This window comes from Ailuropoda melanoleuca, chromosome 3, assembly GCF_002007445.2.
Source record: "Ailuropoda melanoleuca isolate Jingjing chromosome 3, ASM200744v2, whole genome shotgun sequence".
Lineage (NCBI taxonomy): Eukaryota > Metazoa > Chordata > Mammalia > Carnivora > Ursidae > Ailuropoda > Ailuropoda melanoleuca.
The window spans coordinates 118,421,589-118,437,161 of record NC_048220.1 but is presented as its reverse complement, the minus strand read 5'-3'; the positions used below and the strand labels follow the sequence as shown (position 1 = coordinate 118,437,161).

Genomic DNA, 15,573 nt, shown 5'->3' with positions numbered 1-15,573 from the left:
GTGTTCCCTGTCTTGCTGGCTGTCTCTATCTCTGTCGAATAAATAAATAAAATCTTTAAAAAAAAAAAAAAGATATACCCTGTGAGCTACTTTGGTTTAGCAGTCTGAATTATCTAATTATCAAAACTCTGATCTGCTTGCTTATATATATATAATATATATTATATATTATATATGTCATATATTATATATATAATATATATATAAATCTGTCTATATGTATATATACAGTTATGTATGAATGTGTATATAAACAAATTGGGCTAAACTGCCAATAATTTTCTTGGTTTCTAATCAATCACTTGAAATTTAGTGTATCATTCAGGGTCTAATAAAGTAGGGAGCAATCACACAGCAATTTGAAAAGGGGGCAGTTTATTATGAAGAATTACTAATAGAGGATTGGAGAAATAAGGTATTGGCTAATTAAAAGTAAAGAGTACTCTAAAGAATATAGGAATAGCAGATAAAAGGAGCATCTATTACCCTAGGGTGGAGATAAAGCATTCAAGGTAGAGTCCTCCAGGTCTGAGATCCAGACATTCAAGAGGACAAGGTTTTGGCTCATTGAATGATAAGAAATTTATTGTGCTCTGACAGCAGAACTTTCCAGAAACCTGTCTCACCAGACTCACTGTTATAGCACTGCCTGAGGGTGGTGCTGGGGAAAGCTGCTGGATGTTGCTGACTTCCAGGTACTTATAGCAGCCTGGCGTAGATAAGCTGTACAGGCTGTGGGAACCAGACACTAGAGAAGCCATGTGGGGTGCTGGAGCCCACCAGGAGGAGTACACTGGATATAGTGGGGAAAGCCCCTTCCCCCAGCAATGTCTCTCTAGCACCCTCTACCCGCAAAACTTCATGCCACAGGGCAAAGGAAAAATATTTAAAGGGCCCAAATTCATTTTTGCAGAGCAGGCAGTGAAGGATGAATTTGGAGCTGTGCAATAAATGGACAACTGGCAAATCTGGTGAAACATAATTTTATATCTTATTATGGGGGCCTCCTTTTGTACTTAGCATTTAGATTTTGGACCCTGGTCAAAATTTTGCTAAGGACCTCATTCCTTCCCAGCATTTTAGGAAGGCCAGAGAGGCTTTTCTTTTTAGGAAGGAAGCGCCTTCCTAAAGCACATTTGATTTTCTAGGTTTCTTTCCCATGAGCATCTGGTTTGGGAGCTTCAACTTCTCATCTGCCTTGACCCTTTGATCTGTGGCATTGTGGTAGAATTCCTCACACTGTCACACCTTCTAACCTCAGAGCCCACTCAGACCTTTGTTTGAATTATCTTTGCATCGGAATTAGTACTTTGAATCAGTGCATTAAGAATGGCTTTTTGAAGAATAAATATTTAAAAAACTATCTGCTAGAATTTTAGCATTTTAGGAGAAATGGTCAGTATAAATTTTGAGCACTAGTTTCTAGTTAGCAGTAGATGTAAAGAAAAACAGTTTCATTGGTAAATATCTGATTTGGATTTGGCAGCCTACCAGGAAGAATAATTCTTTTGTGGCTTAGCCAGATACACTTAAATTTTGTTTTGTTTTGTTTTGTTTTTGTATATATTCTGTTTCTAGAAGATAAAATTATCATGATTAATAGTTTTTTTCCACTGAAATATCCATTTATTTCTCAGCCTTGAAATTATAGACTTAGAAAGTAAATCTAAATAAGACTAAATAGCCTAAATTTTGTTAAAATTGTCTTATCATTGAAATTTTATTTTCAGATTGGCCTTTAGGATAAATCAAAGAATTTGACTGTTTTTTTTCTTTTGCCCACAGACTTACATTCATAAAGCAAGATATGAAGACAGTTTAAAAAGACAGATGTTCAGTTTTGCTTTTTGATAGAGAAATTTTATATTTGAGACTCTATAAAGTTAGTTGTCCAGCAGAATTCTTTATGGGTTTGTGTATTAATATCTATTTAAGGTGTTTAATTATTTGCTTTCCATACATATTTATTTGGTGATTTCTTTTTTGAGAGAATGGCACCTGAGATAGCAAGTACCTCTAAGATTGCTCTGATGTGTGTTACTTTACCATGCCATCTCTGAAGAATGTTATAGACTGTGTTTTAGCATGGTGAATAAGAAATTTTTACATGAAGGGGGCACCTGGGTGGCACAGTCGTTAAGCGTCTGCCTTCGGCTCAGGGCGTGATCCCAGCGTTCTCGGATCGAGCCCCACATCAGACTTCTCTGCTAGGAGCCTGCTTCTTCCTCTCTCACTCCCCCTGCTTGTGTTCCCTCTCTCACTGGCTGTCTCCCTCTGTCAAAAAAATAAATAAAATCTTAAAAAAATTTTTTTACATGAGGAGTTTACTTCATTTCTAAATTTGTAACTGGAAATCACATTTAGAGACTGTACAACTGACTTTTTTAGTACTGGTACTATTACCATCCAGATAGACTTCAATAGATTTCATTAGGTTTTCTTTTGTTTTTTAAAGAACATTTTAGTTAGTAGTTCATTTTTCATGTGTTTTATGAGCCAGTAAGAATCTTCTGTTGTTCCAAAGTTGAGACTGTTTTGTATTTATTTCATATTGTTAACAGCTGCACTTGTTCCATGCACTAGCCACTAGCCATATGTAGCTATTTAAATTTAAACTACTTGCACTAGCCGTATTTCTAGTGCTTGATAGAAACATGTGGCGAGTGGCTAGTGGTTACCATAATGGACAGCATAGATGTAGAACGTTTCCACCCTCACAGGAAGCTCTATTGGGCAGTGCTGGTCCTATAATATGCAGAATATATTGCAATTGTTGATATGACAGTTTTCTTTGTCTCAGAAGGTAGATTTTTTCATTTCACAGTCCCAGTAATACACTTCATATTGTTAGCCTTTTTAATTTTAGTCATTTGGTGGGTATACAGTGGTATCTCATTGTACTTTTACTTTTGAATTTTCCTGATGAAAACATGTTTGGGGAAAAAAATGTTTTTAAGGTTTCACTTTTGTCTTTGGCTTTCAGCAAAGACAAAAGCTCGTGTCTTTTATCATTTTTCCAAAATTTTGACAGTCACCTCTTCACATACTGCTTCTCTCTTTTTCCATTCTGCAATTCTAATGTGAGACTTTTTCACCATACATCATATGTACCTTAAACTTTTTCTGCATTTTCCATTTTTTGTCACCATGCTTCAGTCTAAAAATGATCTTTTAGCCACTAATTCTCTGCTGTTAAACTCATCCATTAGTTCTAAATTTCAGTAATTGTAGTTTTCATTCTAAAATTTCTGCATATTTTTTAAATTTTCAGTTCTATGTATTATTATATACCTTGTCATTTAATTTCTTAATTACAGTTATTTTAAATTCCACGACTCATAAGTTCAATATCTGATACTCCCAATTTCTGTGAACTTGGATGAAAAATTATTTCTTTTCACTAACCTCTAACTGATTTTTAGCATTTCCTTTAATTATGAAAGTAAGCAACAAAGTCACAGTTGTACTTGCAAAGTTCAGATACTTTCATATTATATTACTGTTATTACAATCATATTAAAATACACATTGTTTATGCTCATCACTGCTTTGAAATTACAGTAGTTATTAGACCTGCCTCTAGGCTTAGTTACTTGATACATTAGTATAGAAACTCACATATGTCACAAATTTAAAAAATTATTTTTGTAGTTATTTCTTTATCACATAAAGAATGGTTTCAACCAGTATATGTCTAATGCAGTTTTTTAATATGTTTAAAAAACATACTAAGAAGGAGTCCACAGACTTCAGAGTGAAGAATGATCCAGGCACAAGAAAATAGTTCTGTATAGTGTTGGTGAGATTGTGTCATTGCTCAGCTCAAAGCACTCTGATGGGTTTCCTCTAATTTCTCCCTGAGAGAACAAAAGCTAAAGGTCCTTGCAGTGGCTTACGTGGCCCTCCTTGATCTGCACCACCTCACTTGCTGCGTTCTGACCTCTGCAACTCCTGTTTGGTTTGCTCACTCTGCTACAGTTGTATCGGGGAAATGCCAGATACACTCTTGCTGCAGGTCCTTTCTAGTAGCTGTTGCTTCTCTTGGAAAGGGAAAGCAGGTATCAAAATATATTCATAGCTTACTTCTTCACTTCATAGCCTACTCAGTCACTTACTTCCTGACCACTTTACTTAAAATATTTATCCCTCTCCCCTTGGTTCACATTTTCTGCCTCCCTGCCCTCCCCTGTCATTTTCCCCCCAGTTATTTCCTCAGCTATTTCCCAGTTATTTTCTCAGTTATTACAGTTTTTCATATTATGTATTTTACTTACTCATTAGTTTAGTATTGATTTTGGGAGTAGGGCTCATCATAGGCTTCTGTTACTGGCAGATTGGATCTTTGTCAATAATAGGTCAATTTTGCAGAGTTGCTGTTAGTCCCTTGCATAACTTCCATCCCTTTTTCCACTTCTATTTCACTTATAAGCCTATTGCATTAACAGTGGTGTGGATGAGGACAAAAGCTAGCGAATGTCACTGGCCAAGTCATTTTGTCTGCATGGTTTATTGCTTCTTTCAAAGTTGGTGTTCTCTGGGATTAACATGGGATACAAAGAGCTTTGTATTTGGTGTCCACTTTTCATATCTCTGTCTACATGCATCTTCCCCACACATCCTTGTCTCAATCTATCTTTTTTTTAAAATAATTTTTATTTTGTTATATAAGTCACCATACAGTACATCCCCAGTTTTTGATGCAATGTTCCGTGATTCATTGTTTGCATATGACACCCAGTGCACCATGCAATATGTGCCCTCCTTAATACCCATCACCTGCCTATCCTAATCCCCCACCCACTCCCCCCTGAAGCCCTCAGTTTGTTTCCCAGAGTCCACAGTCTCTCATGGTTCATTCCCCCTTCTGTTTACCCCCCTTCATTCTTCCCTTCCTTCTCCTACCGATCTTCCTGTTATTTCTTATGTTCCCTAAATGAGTGAAACCATATGATAATTGTCTTTCTCTGCTTGACTTATTTCGCTTAGCGTAATCTTCTACAGTCCTGTCCATGTTGCTGCAAATGTTGTGTAATTGTTCTTTCTGATGGCTGAGTAATATTCCATTGTATGTATGGACCACATCTTCTTCTTTTTTTTTTTTTTTTAAGATTTTATTTATTTATTTGACAGAGAGAGACAGCCAGCGAGAGAGGGAACACAAGCGGGGGGAGTGGGAGAGGAAGAAGCAGGCTCCCAGCGGAGCATGGAGCCCGATGTGGGGCTCGATCCCAGAAAGCTGGGATCACGCCCTGGGCTGAAGGTAGATGCTTAATAACTGAGACACCCAGGCGCCCCATGACCACATCTTCTTAATCCAGTCATCTGTTGAAGGGCATCTTGGCTCCTTCCACGATTTAGCTATTGTGGACAATGCTGCTATGAACATTGGGGTGCATATGGCCCTTCTCTTCACTACGTCTGTATCTTTGGGGGTAAATACCCAGTAGTGCAATGGCTGGATCGTAGGGTAGCTCAATTTTTAACTTTTTAAGGGACCTCCACACTGTTTTCCAAAGTGGCTGTACCAACTTGCATTCCCACCAACAGTGTAAGAGGGATCCCCTTTCTCCACATCCTCTCCAACATTTGTTGTTTCCTGCCTTGTCAATTTTTGCCATTCTAACTGGNCGTGTTCCTGATCTTAAGGGAAAGGCTTTCAGCTTTTCCCCGTTGAGAATGATATTCGCTGTAGGCTTTTCATAGATGGTTTTTATGAAATTGAGGAATGTACCCTCTATCCCTACACACTGAAGTGTTTTAATCAGGAAAGGATGCTGTATTTTGTCAAATGCTTTTTCTGCCTCCATTGAGAGGATCATATGGTTCTCGACTCTTTTCTTGTTGATATGATCTATCATGCTGATCAATTTGCGAATATCAAACCCACCCTTGCATCCCAGGGATGAATCCCACTTGGTCTTGGTGGATAATCCTTTTAATGTACTGTTGGATCCTATTAGCTAGGATCTTGTTGAGAATTTTGGCGTCCATATTCATCAGGGATATCGGTCTGTAATTCTCCTTTTTGATGGGGTTTTTGCCTGGTTTGGGGATCAAGGTAATACTTGCCTCATAGAATGAGTTTGGTAGTTTTCCTTCTATTTTTTGAAACAGCTTCAGGGGAATAAATATTATTTATTCTTTGAATGTTTGGTAGAATTCCCCGGGGAATCCGTCAGGCCAGCCTGGACTCTTGTTTTTGGGGAGGTTTCTTTTCTTTTCCTTTTTTTTTTTTTTAAGATTTTATTTATTTATTTGACAGAGAGAGAGACAGCCAGCGAGAGAGGGAACACAAGCAGGGAGGGCGGGAGAGGAAGAAGCAGGCTCCCAGCAGAGCCCGATGTGGGGCTCCATCCCAGGACTCCGGGATCATGCCCTGAGCCGAAGGCAGTTGCTTAACAACTGAGCCACCCAGGCGCCCCTTTGGGGAGGTTTCTGATCACTGCTTCAATCTCTTCATAATTAATCAGTCTGTTTAAATAATCAATTTCTTCCTGTTTCAGTCGTGGTCGTTTATAGGTTTCCAGGAAGGAATCCATTTCTTCCAGCTNTCACTGCTTCAATCTCTTCATAATTAATCAGTCTGTTTAAATAATCAATTTCTTCCTGTTTCAGTCTTGGTCGTTTATAGGTTTCCAGGAAGGAATCCATTTCTTCCAGGTTGTTTAATTTATTGGTATAAAGCCATTGATAAAAGTTTCTAATGATCCTTCCTATATCATTGGTATTGGTTGTGACCTCTCCCCTTTCATTCATAATTTTATTAATTTGGGTCCTTTCTCTATTCTTTTGAATAAGTCTGGCCAGTGGCTTATCGATCTTATTTATTCTTTCAACGAACCAACTTCTAATTCTGTTGATCTGCTCTACTGTGCTCCTGGTTTCTAATTCATTGATCTCTGCTCTAATCTTGATCACCTACCTTCTCGGGCATGGGTTAGGGCTGTCCTTCTGTTCCATCTCCAGCTTTTTGAGGTGAGAATATAAAAACTGCATTTTAGATTTTTCTATTCTTTTGAGTGAGGCTTGGATGCCTATGTATTTTCCCCTTAGGACCGCCTTTGCAGTGTCCCATAGGTTTTGGACCAATGTGTTTTCATTTTCATTGGTCTCCAGAAATTGTTTAAACTGATTTTTAATTTCCTGGTTTACCCAGTCGTTCTTGAGTAGGATGATTCTTAGTTTCCAAGTGTTTGAGTTTCTTCCAAATTTTTCCTTGTGATTGAGTTCCAGTTTCAAAGCATTGTGGTCTGAGAATATGCAGGGAATAATCTCAGTCTTTTGGTATTGGTTGAGACCTGTTTTGTGACCCAGTATATGGTCTATTCTGGAGAAAGCTCCATGTGCATTCCAAAAGAATGAGTATTCTGTTGTTCTGGGGTGTAGTGTTCTATATATATCTATGAGGTCCATCTGGTCCAGTATGTCATTCAAAGCTCTTGTTTCTTTATTGATTTTCTGCTTAGGTAATCTGTCTATTGCTGAGAGCAGAGTGTTGAGGTCCCCTACTATTAATGTATTATTATCTGTATGTCTCTTTATTCTGGTTAAGAGTTGGCTTATGTATCTAGCTGCTCCCCTGTTGGGGGCATAGATATTTATAATTGTTATATCCACTTGTTGGATACATCCTTTAAGAATAATATAGTGTCCTTCTGTATCTCTAACAATAGTCTTTAGTTTAAAATCTAATCTGTCTGATATGAGAATTGCTACCCCAGCTTTCTTTTGAGGTCCATTGGTATGAAAAATGGTTTTCCATCCCTTCACTTTTACTCTGGATTTATCTTTAGGTTCAAAATGAATCTCTTGTAGACAGCAAATGGATGGGTCATGTCTTTTTATCCAATCTGCAACCCTGTGGCGTTTTATGGGAGCATTTAGGCCGTTCACATTGAGACTGATTATTGAGAAATATGATTTTAATGATGTTATGTTGCTTGTGAAGTCTTTGTTTCTATAGATTGTAAATTTTTGTTCTCTATCACTCTTGGGGCCTTTTTACTTTTATAGAACCCCCTTTAATATCTCATGTAGGGCTGGTTTGGTGGTTACAAATTCTTTCAGTTTCTGCCAATCCTGGAAGGTCCTTATCTCTCCATCAATTCTGAATGACAGCCTTGCTGGATAAAGGATTCTTGGCTGCATGTTTTTCTCAGATAGAGCTTTGGAAATACCCTGCCAACCCTTCCTAGCCTGCCAGGTCTCTGTAGACAGGTCTGACATTACTTGATATTTTTCCCTCTGTACATAAGGATTTTCTTCCCCCTGGCCGCTTTCAATACTGTATCCTTGGATCTAATATTTGTGAATTGCACTATGATGTGACCTGGTGTAGGCCTGTTCTCATTGACCTTGGGAGGGGTCCTCTCTGCCTCTTGGACATGAATGCTTATTTCCTTTGCCAGATTAGGGAAGTTCTCAGCTACAGTTTGGTCAAATATCTCTTCTAGACCTCTCTCTTTCTCCACCCCCTTGGGGGTGCTGATGATTCTGACATTGGAACGTTTCATTGAGTCAGTAATCTCCCATAATCTACATTCTTGAGATTGGATTTTTTTCAGGCAAGTTTCTGTTTTAACTTTCTCTTCTACCATCCCATCCTCCAATTCACTAATTCGTTCTTCTCCCTCATTTACCCTGGCCGTCAGAGCGTCTAGTTTAGACTGCATTTGATTTATAGCATTTTTAATTTCTCCCAGATTCGCTCTCATTTCCACCCTTAGAGATTCTATATTCTTGTTAATATTTTCGTTAATATTTTTTTCAAGCCTACACATCATCTTGACCATTGTTACTCTGAACTCCATTTCTGACAATTTGGTTATATCCATATCCATCAATTCTGTGGTTGAGGCCACAGACTCATTATCTTTTCTTTGCTGGGGGGGATTTCTCCTCCTCCTCATTCTGATGAGGCGTGGTTGCGGGGATGCTCAGAGCCCAAATTATTGACCAGGACCCAGGCAGTGTGCACTTGTTTTATAGGGACCTTAGGGATGTGAGCTTCTTGATTTTTCAGCCTGCCTTCTGGGGGAGGGGACTACTGCACTGATACTCAGGCAACCCTCTTTGGGTAGAGTTGCCCTGTCCCCTGCGAGGAAGGATGGGGATGGGCACAATATGAGCTGGTATCATCCTTTCATTGTCTTTATTCATTGCACTGACTACGCCCAGTAATAGTTGTCCAGTTCTAGAGTTGTTCCAGTTCTTACGTTTCCTGTACCTCTCCAATGCCTGGAATACTGTACCAGCCAGTACCTTTCCTTTCTCGATGAACTTTTAGCAGTTGCAGTTGCACTGCTGTGGCATGTTAGGGACTACGTACTCTGTGTCATGGGGTCCTCGTTACTAGCCACTCATTGATCTCGTCTTGGAATTGACTTCATAGGACCACTTTTGGTACCAACTCTTTCAGGTCAGGTTCACCAAAAGCATTCTTTGAAATTCCAGGATTTGCACGCAGAAGGTTGGTTGAGGAATGCTTTTGGGATCAGCCCCTGAGAGAGAAGGTGCAAGGGCAACACCCTTAGGAAGGCGCAGAAATTGCATGGTCATGTAGTTGCTGAAGGGGGTTCATTTGTTAGCCATCAGCAGACCACATACTGGAAGCTGGGAGAATAAGTGGAGTGGTGAGTGTGCAAAGGATACTGTAGTACTAGAGAAATGAAGGAGGAAATGAAAACTTGTTCAAATAGTTAGCTGTGATGGGGAGGAGAGAGGATAATCAGTAGATGTTCCTGAGGAGACTGGAAAGGATGGGATCCAGAATATAGGTATTAGATTTGCCTTGGGCAGGAAGAGGTTTACATCTACCATCGTAATCAAAGAGGAGGAGGAAGAGAGGTGTTCAGATGCAGATAAGTTTATGGCATTAGTGAGAGGAAGTTGAGGCACTTGTTGTTTGTTGCTTTTGGGAAAGAGCCAGACAAATCAACTGCTGGAAGAAGGGCAGTGATTTAAGGGGAGTAGATATTTTAATAGATGCTGTGGTTGGTGGGAGCAGAGTGCTAACAGGATAGCCACTGGTGTTGAGGGCCAATTTGAGGTTGATGATCTTGATTTTGAAAAATTTCCAATTTGTGCAGTTGTGTGACTTTTTTTCTGGCTGTGCTTGATGTAGTGAAAGTGTAAACATTATGCCCAGTGTCATATGACATTATTTTTTTCTTTTACATAGCCATCAGATCAAGTCACTGCAGTATAGTAACACAGGAGACATGATTCTTGTTGTATCTGGAAGCTCTCAGGCCAAAGTGATTGACAGAGATGGTTTTGAAGTAATGGAATGTATAAAGGGAGACCAGTATATTGTGGACATGGCAAACACCAAGGTAAGCATTAAACAAATATTTTATTGAATTTAATTAATTCAGCACACATTTTTAACAACTTGATTGAGTTGCTATAATTCACCATAAAAATTAGTGTCTTGTTTTAAACAATGTATTATTTCTCACAATTCTGTGGATTGACCAGGAAGTTCTTATGGTTCATATAGTGTCAGCTGGGGCACTAGGATGGTTTTAATGTTCAGTATGCCTCATTCAGTGATTTATAGTTGGTGCTCTACCCCATGGTATCTATCCTGTTTCCAGCCCTACCCCTTCCCCACTATGTGCATGTGCATACCTGCGTGCGTGCTCTCTCGCTCTCTCCCACTTTCTCTTTCCACATGTCTAGTTTGGGCTTTCTAACAGTGTGGTGGACTTAGTGGGGTTTGACTTCTTGCTTGATGACTGGGTTCCATGAAGGATGAACATGGAAACTTCAAATTTTATAAGGCTGTCTGCAAGTCTTATATAGCATCGTAGGGCCAACTCACATTTGAGGAGAGAAGAGATAGACTCCACCATTTGGTAGGTGAATGATAAGATCACATTGTAGAAGATCATATGGGATGGGAGATGTGGGTACAGCCATCTTTGGAAACAACATACTACGAATCTACTACGTACTAGGCTTTAGGACAGGAATGAAGGAGGGTCTCATTAACCTTTTATATAAAGATTTTTTTAGTGAGATAATATTTTAAAATTATATTAAATAACAATTAACTATAGCTGCATAAATGCTATCAAACTTAATGGATTATTTGTAATTGCTAACATATCTTTGGGACGTCTGGCTGTGGCTCCAAGCTACAGTTAATGTCTAGGTCTGTTCCATGGTGCTCTGTTCCTCCTTGCACTAGTGAACTGCCTGAGGGCATGTTTTTCACATAGTGATGCCAGAAACGCAAGAAGGAAACTTCAACTCGGGAAGCACATTTCAGGCCTTTGGTCATTTGTCCATGGATATTCCACTGGCTAGAGCAAATCACATGACCATGCGTTAACAGTGGAGAAATTTGCCCAGGCCTTTTTTTTTCTTTTTTTTAAGATTTTATTTATTTATATGCCAGAGAGAGAGAGAGAGAGAGAGCACAAGCAGGGGGAGCAGCAGGGAGCCCGATGCGGGACTCAATGCTAGGACCCTGGGATCACGCCCTGAGCCGAAGGCAGACGCTTAACCGCTGTGCCACCCACGTGCCCCAGATCTAAGAGTTTTTTTGATGAGTCTTTAGGATTTTCTGTGTTTAGAATCATGTCATTTGAATTCGAATTTTGCTTCTTTCTTTCCAATTCTGGTATCTTTTATTTCTTTTCTTGCCTGATTGCTCTAGTTATGACTCCAGTACCGTCTTGAATAGGAGTAATGAGAGTGGGCACCCTTGTCTTGTTCCTGATCTTAGAGGAGAAGCTTTCAAGCTTTTCACCACTGATGTTGGCTGTGGGCTTGTCATATATGGCCTTTATTATGTTGAGATATGTTCCTTCTATGCCTATTTGCAAATCATATATCTGATAAGGGGTTAAAATCCAAAATATGTGAAGAACTCCTACAACTCAAAACAAAACAAACCCAATTAAAAAATGGGCAAAGGACTTGAATAGACATTTTCCAAGGAAGATGTACTAAAGGCCAACAGGTACATGAAAAGATGCTCAACATCACTAGTAACTAGGAAAATGCAAATGAAAACCACAGTGACATATCACCTCAGCCTATTAGAATGGCCATTATCAAAAAGACAAGAGATAACAAATGTGATGTGGATGTGGAGAAAAGGGAAACCTTGTGCACTGTTGGTGGGATTGTAAATTGGTGCAGCCACTGTGGAAAACAGTATGGAGGATTCTCAAAAAATTACAAATAGAGCTATCATATGATTCAGCAATTCCCCTTCTGAGAATATATCCAAAGGAAATGAAACCACGAACTTGAAAAGATATCTGCACCTCCATGTTCATAGCAGCATCATGTGCAATTACTAATACATGGGAACAGCCAACAACCTAAGTATCCATTGATGGATAAGTGGATAAAGAAGTTGTGAGATAATACATATATATATATGTGTGTGTGTATGTATATGTATATGTGTGTGTATATATATGTGTGTGTGTGTGTATGTATATATAATTCAGCCATAAAAGGTGAGGAAATCCTACTATTTACAACAACTTGAATGGACCTTGAAGGCATTATGCTAAATGAAATAAGTCAGAGAAAGACAAAATACTGTATGGTATATTTATATGTGGACTCTAAGAAAGGAAAAAACCCAAACAGTGCCCCCTCTTCCTGCAACAAACCAGAGTCACAGAAAAGGAGATCAGACATGTGGTTACCAGAGGCAGAAGGTGGGGAATGAGGGAATTGGAAGAGAGTAGTCAAAAGGTACAAATTTCTAATTACAACATAAATAAGTACTAGGGATATAATTAAATGTATAAGGTACAAGATTATGACTATAGTTAACACTGTATGATACACAGGAACGTTGTTAAGGAGAGTGAATCCTAAGAGGTATCATTACAAGCAAAACTTCCTTTTTTTAACTTTTTTCTTTTCTTTGTATTGTATCTGTATGAGATGAAGGATGTTGGCTGAACCTATTGTGATAATCATTTCACAATATATGTAAATCTTATTATCATGCTATATGCCTTGAATTTATACAGTGATATATGTCAGTTATTTCTCAATAAAACTGGAAAAAAATTTAGTTACCGATATGTAGAAAACTACTGTATATTATAACTATCTACTATAACTTCCCCCACTTGCCTAATATCTCCATTTTGATTTCAAAATCATGGTTAATATTTGCTTTCTTCATTTCCCAGAAGCAAATGTAGTTAATTGACTATTTACTTGACTAGGAAATGTTACTGATATCTTAATTGCAGTGTTTGGGTTGAGTAATGGGTTTTGGAAATGGAAGAATTATTATTTGAAAGTAGTAGATTTCATGGGACACTTTTTTCCTTAACTTTTTAACCTCTTTTCTGATTCCAGAAGTAATTAGTAACTTGGTGGCCTTACTGGAAATTGCAATGAATAGGACATTAAAGGAAACAATTAAATATATCTGATCTATTTTGTTTAAAATATTATATCCTTCAAATATAAACAGGCCTCTCTGATTGTTAAATTGTTATATTGTTAAATTTATATCTCTAATCTTTACATCATTGTGCGTATATGTGTGTATTTTTAAGTGTACTCATAGTGGTACAGAAATGCTTTTTTTTGTTACATACTATAACGCGATGAATTATAGGAGAGTGATTGTACTTATACCTTAAAAAAATAAAGTTTATTGGGTTTCTAACAGTAATTCCTGTCAACTATTAAAAATTTGGAGAAGAAATTACTCATGATTCTACTACCCAAATATAATCACTAATAACATTTGTTTCTATATGCCTTTATTTTCCTTATGCATCTAAAAAATGTTTTTCTGATCATATCAGGACCTTTACATCAGTTTTTGCTTGAAGATGTGTTTTGCATGTTCTCCAGCTTGGGATTTTGTGCAAATGCTTCAGGGGCTGCAGTAAGGTGAAAGGAGAGGCCTCAAGTTAGGAGTGAGGGGCAGGGGGCCTTCCACTTCATTCAGAGGAGTTCTGGTTTTGTCTGTTTTATGTGTTGGAGTTTTTCATAAGATATTTGAAAATTAGGTTGGGCTGCTTATTTAAAATATGAAGATCCCTGGGCTGGGGTTCATGGGATTATTGGTTATTTTATCTGGGGAAAATAGGACCTTACTTCTTTAGGTTTAGATGAGTAATATTAAATCCAACAAAAATCCAACTGAATAAATTTGAATATATAATTATCTTTATTAAATGATTTATGAATTGGGCAGCATCTCATCTAGCAAATAGAAGTTATGATGAGCTGTACAAAATGGAATGTTTTTAAAGGCAGACAGAGGGTGGGACAAGGAATTTATAATTAGGAAAAAAAGGATTATTCCAGCAGGATTATACCCTCTTTTGGGGGGACAAAGGGGTCTGTTGGTTGGATTACCTCACTAGTCCTGTTCAGGAAATTCCAGACTGACTAGTTAAGATGAAATTCCTAGGGGAGTTTGTATTTAGGTTAGGTATTAAGTTTCTTTTTGGTGCTGTGGGCTTAGCATGAGTGACTCCATTTTGGGCCCATTGTCTCTCTCTCTCTTTTTTTTAACATTAGGAAAGTAGGACAAGGATAAGCAGGAATCAACCTTTAAACTATTTAAAGTATACTTTAAAATCTGTAGTTATATTGTCATCTAAAATTCATTTATTTTAAACCAGAATATTGGTACATTACTTCCAATCATAGTGTGTTTTTCTTTCTTATTTTGAAGTCTTACACACACAGTTTGCCTGAGATTCAGATGGAGCTCTTTGGCCCAGAGCCCACAAATGTGTAACTATTAAATTTCGATTCTTCATTGAGAAGTATTCCTATACATCAAGACTCCATAACAAATCAGTATTAAAAGTGTTTTCATGGATTATTAATAAGTGAATGCCCATGATTGTAATCTTATAATTTCATTTATTAAACTTCGTTTTATCAATTCACCTAGAGTTGATATTGTTAAGTGAATTTCCTTTGGATTGTCTTCAGCCCTTTTCTTTTCAACATCAAAACAATTGTTACATTTCTTTCTTAACTACATAATTAAATTGGGAGAGGACAGGCTCAGGGGACCCTGGAATCCTTGGATCTTTAACTGGACAATTTCTCAATGAATGAACTGTAATTATGGAAATTAGAAGCTTTATAAGTAATTACAGGAAAAACATGTTTTCAAATAGCTTTATTTATATTTGAATAGTACACATAGTTATTCTGATATCCAGCCACTCCAAAAATTTGCTATTGCAAATTTGGAGATGAAACATATTAGTCATATCCTTTTAATGGTAAATCCTGTTTCCTAAGAAGTAAAACATTTTAATCTGTGAATTCTAGGTATATTTTTGTTTCCGAAAACAATTTTAACTGATGGTTTTAACCACAAATATAAATTGTAAAAAGTGCAGTGATTGGAAGTACATTGTGTTTCTTTTTAATTTCTGAATATTTTCAGAGCTTTTCATCTAATAGAAACTCCCTAACACTGGTTTCTGTCCTTTTGACATATCCCCATCACTTTGGGGATAATTTCTTGCATTCTGGTACAACAGAATGTTCTTGGCTCATCTTGTACTTTTCCTGCTCTGATGTTACCCATTTCTCCATTGATCC

General features: G+C 37.7%; 1 protein-coding gene across 2 annotated transcripts in view; it reads left to right on the top strand.

Annotated features, from left to right (window-relative positions):
• The window catches only part of WDR70 (WD repeat domain 70), a 303,131-nt gene that overhangs the window by 80,726 nt on the left and 206,832 nt on the right, over positions 1–15,573 (top strand). For both annotated transcript variants that reach the window (XM_034656990.1, XM_034656991.1), the window contains exon 8: positions 10,181–10,334. In XM_034656990.1, coding sequence (XP_034512881.1) covers positions 10,181–10,334 — 154 coding nt within the window. The remainder of the gene's footprint in view (positions 1–10,180; positions 10,335–15,573) is intronic.